Source organism: Poromitra crassiceps, assembly GCF_964638095.1.
Source record: "Poromitra crassiceps genome assembly, chromosome: 17".
Taxonomy (NCBI): Eukaryota; Metazoa; Chordata; class Actinopteri; order Beryciformes; family Melamphaidae; genus Poromitra; species Poromitra crassiceps.
Window position 1 is genome coordinate 27243485 of NC_139635.1, and position 9851 is coordinate 27253335.

General features: G+C 43.5%; 1 protein-coding gene across 1 annotated transcript; it reads right to left on the bottom strand.

Moving 5' to 3' along the window:
- Positions 1 to 8210: 8210 nt before the first annotated feature.
- On the bottom strand, positions 8211 to 9851 carry LOC310791788 (E3 ubiquitin-protein ligase TRIM21-like; the record flags this gene model as incomplete). Its single annotated transcript, XM_083653453.1, has 1 exon — positions 8211 to 9851. One exon carries the CDS (start codon positions 9849 to 9851, stop codon positions 8211 to 8213), a length of 1641 nt encoding a protein of 546 aa, XP_083509579.1.

Genomic DNA, 9851 nt, shown 5'->3' on the forward strand with positions numbered 1-9851 from the left:
GAAGAACATGGAAAAGATTCACAACTTGGTGAAGTTAGTGAGCAAATTGAGTCCCTCCAGGCAGAATTTAATGACTTAAATGAACAATTAAAATTACAACCTGATGAGGATGAAAAAGAGAGATTAGAATCACTCATAGGTGAAATTCATGCTAAAATAGAGATACTCAAAATAGCTATGAAGGAGCCTATACTAGCCACTGCAGAGGAAGTTGAAATAAGGAAATCTTCAAGGGAGAAAAGATTCACCCCTAAAATGCTGGCACTGAAGCAACAAGAAGCTTCTCAGAAAGAGACTAAATTCATCACACAATATGAAAAGTGGAAAGAACAAGTCAGACTTGCGCGTGCCAAACTTAAGGAGGAGTGCGCGGACGAAGACTTGTGCAAAATTATGACTGCTGTAGAAGAGCAGGAGACAAAAGTGAAAGATATCTATGATAATATGCGATCTCAATCGGCACCTTCTCCTGACATAAGGATGAAGATAGACTCCTGCGTAGCAGTATCAAGCGATCTGAGGAGGATAATTCATGTACGCCTGAGTGAAGTGGGGCAAGAGGAGTTTGATGCTAATGCAGAAAACGCAAGACTTCATAACGTGCTTGATAGAGAGTATGCCAAGTCAATATTTGGGACTACAATCTCCAATGTTCGTAGTCATCACTCCAAAGCGTCGTCAGAGCAGCAAGGCATCGCAGCAAAAAGAGTAGAGTGTGTTGCTCAGCTTGCGGCAAAGAAAGCCGAAATGGAGATGGAGGAGACAATTACTGCCCAAAAGCAAGAACTTAAGAGACTGGAAGATCAGAGAGATCTTCAAGTAATAGCTGCTAAGCTTAAAGCGTACTCTGAGGCTGACTCAGCTGAGGCATATGATGAAAGAAAATCATCACGCAGGGAGGAAGCCAATCGTCCTCCAGTGCCTCACAAAGACATTAAAAGTGAACAAACATGTAAGAGCAATAATAATGTGCAAACAAGCAATACTAGCAATGAAGCATCGTTAGTACAAGTCCTGCATGACACGATGGTGCTCACCAGACTTCCTGCACCTGAGCCTTCAGTCTTTTCAGGAGACCCACTAAAGTTCTTAGAGTGGAGCACAAGTTTCAAGGCGCTGATAGAACGGCGATGCGCAAATCCAGCTGACAGGCTGTTCTACCTACAAAAATACGTCAGTGGCGAAGCACGATCTGTATTAGAAGGAAGCTTCTACAGAAAAGATGACGAAGCCTACGACCAAGCATGGCAGGCACTGAATGCTCGGTACGGCCACCCCTTTATACTCCAGCGTGCATTTAGAGAAAAACTAAATAATTGGCCAAAGATCAGCTCGAGGGAGTCAGTTAAACTGAGACAATTTAGTGATTTTCTGACAGGCTGCAGCAATGCCATGCCACACGTCAAAGGGCTTCAAGTGCTAAATGACTGTGAAGAGAATCAAAAAATGCTCCAAAAGTTGCCTGATTACGTGACCTCTCGCTGGAATCGTCATGTAACAAAGCAGTTGCGACAAACAGAGGAATATCCACATTTCAAAGAGTTTGCTGAGTTTCTGGCGCAAGAGGCAGAAATCGCATGCAATCCTGTAACATCCTTTCATGCTCTGAAGCCTATGGAAGACAAGCCATTCAGAGAGATAAAGCGTGCAAAGGCTAATGTGTTCGTTACCAATGGGAACTCATCGGACATATCAAGTACAGTGATGAAAACATACAGTGCTGTGGAGAACAGTTCAGAGGATTATTCTTCTTCAAACCCAGTCACATGCATGTTCTGTGGAGAAAGTCACTCCATCCACAAATGCCAGAAGTTCACTGACAAGCCTGTAGAAGACAAGAGACGGTTCATATTTGACAATCACCTGTGCTTTGGCTGTCTTAGGAGAGGACATAATTCAAGGGACTGTAAAAATAAAGTTACTTGTGGCATATGTAAGAGACATCACCCAACGTCACTTCATGAAGACCGTCCTGCTGCTGCTACCGACATGTCACCTCATGCCATGCAGACCGAAGAAAGCTCATCTTCCCTTTCTTGCAGTGTAGACACAGGCGATGGTGGGAGCACATCTATGATAGTACCTGTATGGGTTTCCTCAATCGCTATCCCTGAGACAGAGACCTTAGTGTATGCCCTATTAGATACCCAGAGTAGCAACACTTTTGTAGACAAAGAGGTATGTGGGAAGACAGGGGCCGGTTTAGAACCAGTCAAGTTAAAGCTAACCACTATGATGGGAAAAGATTCCATTGTTCAGAGTGAGAGAGTTAGTGGTCTTAGAGTTAGAGGATTTTCCTCTGAAAGCTTTATCAACTTGCCACCAACCTATACCAGAGAGTTCATACCACTTGAACGTTCCCACATTCCTACCCCTGAAACTGCCAAAAGGTGGAAACATCTGAACAGAGTAGCGCAGGAAATACCAGAGCTGATGGATTGTGGGGGTGGGCTACTGATAGGCTACGATTGCCCCAGAGCATTGGCTCCGCGTCAAGTCATCACGGGAGGTGTTGATGAGCCGTATGCGGTCAAGACTGACCTGGGTTGGAGCGTAGTTGGCAGCTCATCACGAGTCACAGAGTCAAAAGGGAAACAATGTGACTGTGTAAGAGGCACACCTACAGGGAGGAAGAGAAAACAAAGATATGCCCTCGATTCTCTCTCAGGAAGTAAAGAGATTAAAGTCAGTGACGGGACAAAGAGTCACATCAACGTGAGTGTTTGCTCAGTGAGTCTGTCAAGCCACAATGTCCAGACGAAGGAAACCAAAATGGTCACCAGTTCAGGGAGCATGCCGTCCCATTTTGCAGGAGAGACGAGTGGGCGGTCGGCCGTCTCAGGGAGTCTGAGAGGGAACGCCAGAGGCTCTGGAGCCCTTGTGGGGTCAACAGGTGTGAATACTGACCAAGCTCGGATGAGAGCTGGAGGTTTCTTGAGAGACACTCAATGGGAGGCACCGGGTGACATCATCCCGGAAATTACTGTAGCTCCAAGATCCGAGGTTAAGAGAACTAAGACTAAGACTCAGATGTACGGTTTGAGAAGAGAGATTTGTGCGAAGAAGAAGCCCAGCCGAGTTCAGGGCTCGAAGAGAGGACGGGTTCGCTGCCCAGGCAGACCTCCAGAACTCAGGAGGGTTAGCCAGCTCAGCCAAATTGACACCAAACCATTGAAGAGACAGGAAGCTAAGGAAGTTCTTATGGAGGAAAATAAGGACAAACTAGCAAAAATCAAAAAGTCAATGAAGCGAAAGGCTAGAATAAAAAGAAAGGACACCAAAATTGTAAAGATCAAGATGGACTTTTGCGAAAAGCCACATTACAGATAGGAAATAGAGGTCTGTGCTAGAGGGTTCACGACTCATTAATGTATCTATTCTTGAATGTCCTGTTCATAAATTAGTTGTACTTGCACAGAGCAACTAAAAGGTGTTTTGATGGAACTAATCTATAAACACTTACCTGTGTGGAGAGTTTAAAGTGTCAGTGTTGAATTAAGAGTTTGTATTCCGACTATTTGATTTTGGAAATTACTAGATGTATTCAATATTTGTATGACTATCATAAATCATAGTAAGTTGGTGGGAGTGTAACTGTCCCAGAGACATGTTTCATTGAGACATTGATGCATAATTCATATTTCCTTATTTCATTCTTCTGTCATAATAATCATAGGGATTTGAGTTCATATCGTTATTAAAAAGATTAAAAATGTAATAAATAAGATGTTATAAATAAGAGATTAAAAATGGTAAAAGTTGTCTAAAATATACTACTTTAAAATAGCCTAATGTTGGGTAAAAACTAAGTGCACTTCATGTAAGTTTTAATGTGTAATGTGTAATGAGTGTAATGAGTCACATGACCAGAGTTTAGTTAAGGGCGTGACCGTGGCGTTTTGGGTCAGAACGAATATTGCTGCTGCAGAGTAAAGACGTACAGCAGTATAAATAAATGTTATACATGGAGCAATTGTCTCCGCTGCGTCCCTCAAGAATCTGGCGGGAATTTTGTCCTGTCCTGTTGCCTTCGCAGGGTTGAGGGCCTTGAGTTTTTTTTCCACCGTGACCTCAGACACACTTGAGAAAGAAAAGGTATCTGCCAGGATACCTTTCTTCCTGTAAAACTCCCCCACCTGTTTATCTCCATATTTGCCACTCGGACTGGGCAATTTATTTACTAGTTTGTTTGCTATAGTAATGAAGAACGTATTTATATAATTAGCTACATTGGTATGTCCTGTAATCAGCGTGCCTCCTATATCTAAGTTCATGTTTTTAGCTTTTGTCTTGAGCCTGTTCCCGTATCCCGTCATTTTCAAACACTTCCACAATTGTTTAGGATTTGACTTATTTTCTGTTATTTTTTCATTGTAGTATTCCGCCTTGGCTATCTTAATTAATCTAGTTACTTCATTTCTAAGTGTTTTAAACTCAATATATAATTGCTCTTCGCTATTTTTTCTAAATCTAGTGAACATGTCATTTCTGGACTTTATTGCTCCAATTATTTCTGTGTTCATCCAATCTGGTTAACTTTGTTTGTTCTAGCAAAGTGATTGCAATTTCTGTTTGATTATTTTAATTTATTATTTAAAAAAGCACAGATGTAGGCCTACAGTAGCAGTCACAAGATTTTGTTTAAAGTTGAAATGGAAGTCGTTTTTTTATTTGGACAACATTTTTGAAAGAAAATAGAATGGAATAGTCATGATCTTGATGTTATTTCAATAAAAGTTCAACTTGGACCTTTTTGTTACAATTGTGTTGGGGCGGTGGGGCATGATACTGATAATGGCAAAAAACAACAACTAAAAAGGCCAAACACCGGCAGTTCAGTGAAACATATATTTTGTATAGATTTACTTGTATGTAATCATCACCACGCATGAGTGAGGGGTACTATTGTCATGGAAAAACAGCTCAAGGGGTACATAAGACAAAAAAGGTTGGGAACCACTGCTTTATTGTACAGAGATGAGAGGAGCATACCAGTTTGTTTCTAGTTGGTTTCCAATGCTGTAACTGTCCCAGAGACATGTTTCATTGAGACATTGATGCATAATTCATATTTCCTTATTTCATTCTTCTGTCATAATAATCATAGGGATTTGAGTTCATATCGTTATTAAAAAGATTAAAAATGTAATAAATAAGATGTTATAAATAAGAGATTAAAAATGGTAAAAGTTGTCTAAAATATACTACTTTAAAATAGCCTAATGTTGGGTAAAAACTAAGTGCACTTCATGTAAGTTTTAATGTGTAATGTGTAATGAGTGTAATGAGTCACATGACCAGAGTTTAGTTAAGGGCGTGACCGTGGCGTTTTGGGTCAGAACGAATATTGCTGCTGCAGAGTAAAGACGTACAGCCCCAATCTAAACCCAGTCCGCACGTGGTTCAAAAGGCGCACACGGTAAATGTCTTTAATTTGGGTTATATTTGTGTAAAAGGTCTGTTAATGTAATTTTGACATTGCATAAACGATGTGATACGATGTAAACAATGTTATTTGATTTGAGCACATTTCAGTTGTGGTAATATGTTGGACATGTATAATTGCTGGAGAGACTTGGAATTGACAGAATCGTTTTGTTGTTATTTCTTCAGTTTTCACGGTGTCTGCTGATTGTGTCTGCTGACACAGAGAGAGAGAGTGTCAGCTGGCAAAGAGACCAAAGAGAGAGAAATAAAATCGTCAAAAGACATCAGTATGAAGCGTGGCCATCATTTCTAAGAGACATTGAACCAGTGTAGTTACAAATGCTGCTCTTGGTCTGTGGTCTGGTGAGAACTGTGTGTGCTCCCCCTCACCTGTGCCTAATGATCTCCTGTTACCTGTGCCTATTATTATACAACTCTGTGATCCATGACTGCCACCAAGTGTCCAAAAATAATACTGCAAGATATCTAAACAAAATAATATGACATGATGCCAACAACAAACATAAATGGCTCCAACATTGTGATTTGGACAAACAATGAGCAGCATACACCTATTGTGTGTTTCTCTGTCCTCTGAAGCAGTCCTGGCTGGATTGATCCTGCAGGCTACTTAATATTTGAGTCTTTCCCTGTAGGATATATTTTTAAGCTTGATTTTTACTCAGGCTCTGGAGCTGGATCAGCCTAACAGAAGGGGTCATAGAGGTCATGTTTGAAATCATAAGGGTCAAAGTCGGAGGCTTTCTGCTCCACTGGTGCTTCAGCAACATGTTCCTCAGCTGGTGCCACCTCCTCTTTCACCACTTTCTCCTCAATGGGCGCAGCCGGTGAGGCAGTTTCTGTGATGGGGCGGGGAGGGTGGTCGATGAGGCAGTCGGGGTCCCAGTACGGGTCACAGTCGTACTCCATGCCCTTCACAGGAGGTGGAGGCGGAGATGGGGGTGGGACAGACTTTCTGGGAGCAGGAGGTGGGGACGGAGGGGGAGGTGCAGCAGCTTTCATCTCCTCCTCTGTCATGGGCCTGCAGGCCGGGTTGTGGCGCGGGTCGCACAGCACCGGGACGGCGGCCGTCAGCAGGTAAACAATCTGAGGCTTGCAGAGCTTGTTGGCGGGGTTACACAGGAAGATCACCTGGGCGTCGGCCATTCATTTACAAATTGTATTATTGTACAAAAGTGACTCCCTGGACTTCTTATTCATTAAATGTGTTATTATTCTAACCATAAAACCATATGAATTCATAAGACTGAACAGACACATGGATATTAGTTTAGAATAGATCAGGGGTTTTCAAAGTATGAGACTGTGGGCCTCCCCCCAGACAAAGCTTCAATTCCTGGATGCCTATGGGATCATCATGATTGTGTTATTTGATACCATAGACACTCAACAATTAAAGCCAAGATGGCCTGAGATTGGTGTTTGACATACTTCAAACTACACCAAATACATACAGGTCTGTCTGAAGGCATTTATTTGTTTCTAACTCTGGGAAAGTGGGGAAAACTGTCAAATTCCCCCAAACGATTGTATCTCTCAACTATCTGTTTAACCAAATCAGACACATTGAGGATATTCTATGTGATCACCTTTTGATAACTAATGTAATATTGCTTCACTTCACTGAGCGTCCCCTGAAACTGCTTGGAGCCCCCCTGGGGAGGCCCGCCCCCCACTTTGAAAACCCCCTGGAATAGATCAACAGCAACTTACTAAGAACATTTCGGGTTCGGCCCCATAAATGCAGCCAATGGGACAGGCCGGGCCGGGCTTGTTTGTTTGGGCCTGATCTAAGCTCTATATTGTACTAGAAAACACTGTAACAGGAAGTAAGCTATGCACAGCCAGTTGCACACCAGCACCACAAAAGTGGCTTGGAGTGGCTGTCCACCCTGCCCTGCTGGTCGCTTGGTGCTGCAGCTTGATTGGTTGTCTTGCCGTATTTCCATTTGACATTTTGAACTTAGCCCCTCCTCATGTTGCTGTAAATGCTCTCATCCGTCGCCAGGTATCCCAGCATGCTTTGGAAGGAGATGACACAGTGACTAGTGTCACTGTGGTGTGCATCATGCACCGTTAGAGTGAATAGAGATGTTACAAAGAAACTGGAAAATGTGTCGTTTTCACACACTCACTTTAATGATCAAAGACAAACAGGATATAAGGAAAAATACTTTTTTTTGGTTGCAATTTTCAGAACATAGGCTCCGACAAAAACATCATCATCAACATTCCAATGTTACCACTAACCAGCCACGTCAAGTGCTTGTGTGCTTGTAAGAGTTGTGTGCAGGATCCCACGTAAGGGGTCCATGAAAAGACAGCCGGGCGAAACACCCGTCACTCCTAACCTCGTCTAATTAGGCCAGAAACTTTAATGATCAAAGAAAAACAGGATATGAAAGGAAATACTGAACTCTTCTTTAACTTTAACCCCCCCCCCCCCCCCCATCATGATATAACTAAATCACTTTGTCTTCACATGAACATGAACCATAACACCACACATTCTGCCAAGAGGAGGAAAAGGTAAAGAGACAAGATACATCAGTAGTTACTTGTCTTCTCTCAGTGGAGACTGAGCCCTATTGAAAGAACACATGAATAATCTTCAAATGTGCTAGACAAGTCTGCAAAGTGTTTTTGTTGTTCTATAAAATAAAATTCAACATTAGACTGGCTGCTAGTTACCTGAAGACAAAACAACATATGTGTAAACTGTCTTAACTGACAATGAATCCTGAAGCAAATTACTGATCAGTCTAATCTGTCTGATTGACAGGAGAGATGATCAGAGGGGCAGAGTTTTTACCACCATTATTAGTATGGGGACCGAAGTATGGGTAGAGTTTCTCAGTGAAGGTGCAGCCAGTAAAGGAGTAGATAAGAGCTGCAGCATCTATGTCATAGAAGGAGACCAGACCCTCCTCATAATCCACAAACACCCCCACCTTCTGAGGCTTCATCTTCAGAGAGAGGAGGACAGGAGGGCCAGCAAGAGCTTTGTACTCATTTCCATTCCTCAGCATTACAGTCCAGTAGCCATTCTTAGGACTCAGTCTGATGCGTCCCTTCCTGTTGATCGACCCTCTGGCCACTCCTACATCCCAGTCAGTCTTCCCTTTAACCTGAACCTCGTAGTAAAACTTCCCTGAAGAGAAGCTCTGCTTTGCTAAGACACAGGCACAAAAAGAAAATCTCTCTGGGTTGTCTGGGAGATTCTTCTTTACATCACCATGATGTACTTGTTTCCCATCATCAGACAGGATGAGATGGGCGTTTGCTGTATCAGGATCGAGAGTCACATCCACTGCAAACTGCTGGACCCTCTTCAGCTCAACATCAGCAAGCAGCTTCTCCATCTCTTTCCTGAGTGTCTCCTCCAGCTGAGCCACAGCTCTCCTCACAGCCCCCTCATATGATGAGTGGACACTGACCTCTGTCCAGTCCTTGGTGTGTGGAGGATTGTTCAGGGATGGGAAGCTTTGGATGAGGTGAAGGTGATCTTCAGTGTGTGAGAGCTGCTCCACCTCAGCGGTTCTCTTCATCAGCTCACAGATCTCCTGTTCCAGCTCTTTGATGAAGCCTTCACCTTGTTTCTCTGTTGTTTTCTGCTTCTCTTCAATCGTCTCAATGAGCTCAGCCTGGCCTCTCTCCACAGACTGCCTCAGAGCGGTGAAGACCCGCACACTGTCTGCTATCTCTCTGTCTGCATTTGCATTACTGAGCTCTACTGACTGTTTGATCTCCTGAATCTTCAGTCGTCTCTCCTGGATCTTCTGCTGAATTTCAGCCTCCGTCTTCCCCAGTTCAGCCTTCTTTCCTTTATATTCTTCTTCCAGAGGGACAAAGCGATGTGACCTGTGGTCTGACTCAGTACAGAACTGACAGACACACATCTGGTCAGTCTTGCAGAACAGCTCCAGCGGTCTGTCATGCTTCTTACACATCCTGTCTTCCAGGTTCTCCACAGGATCCATCAGCTTGTGTCTCTTCAGGCCTGAGATTCTCTGATGAGGCTCCAGGTGAGTCTCACAGTAGGAGGTCAGACACACCAGGCAGGACTTCAGGGCCTTCTCTTTGGTCCCAGTGCAGACGTCACAGGGAACTTCTCCTGGTTTGGCACTTTGTTGGTCTGGGCAGCTGCTGGCTTTCCTCTGAGCTGACTTCCTGAACTGAGCAACCATCTCAGATATGAAAGTATTGACATGCAGCTCAGGTCTTCTGTTGAAAAGCTTCTGACACATGGGACACTGGCACTGGACACTAACATCCCAGTGCTGTGTGATGCAGTTCTTGCAGAAGTTGTGTCCACATGGTGTGGAGACTGGATCAGTGAACACATCCAGACAGATGGAGCACAGAAACTGCTCTTCAGAGAGGAGACTGCTGGCAGAAGACAT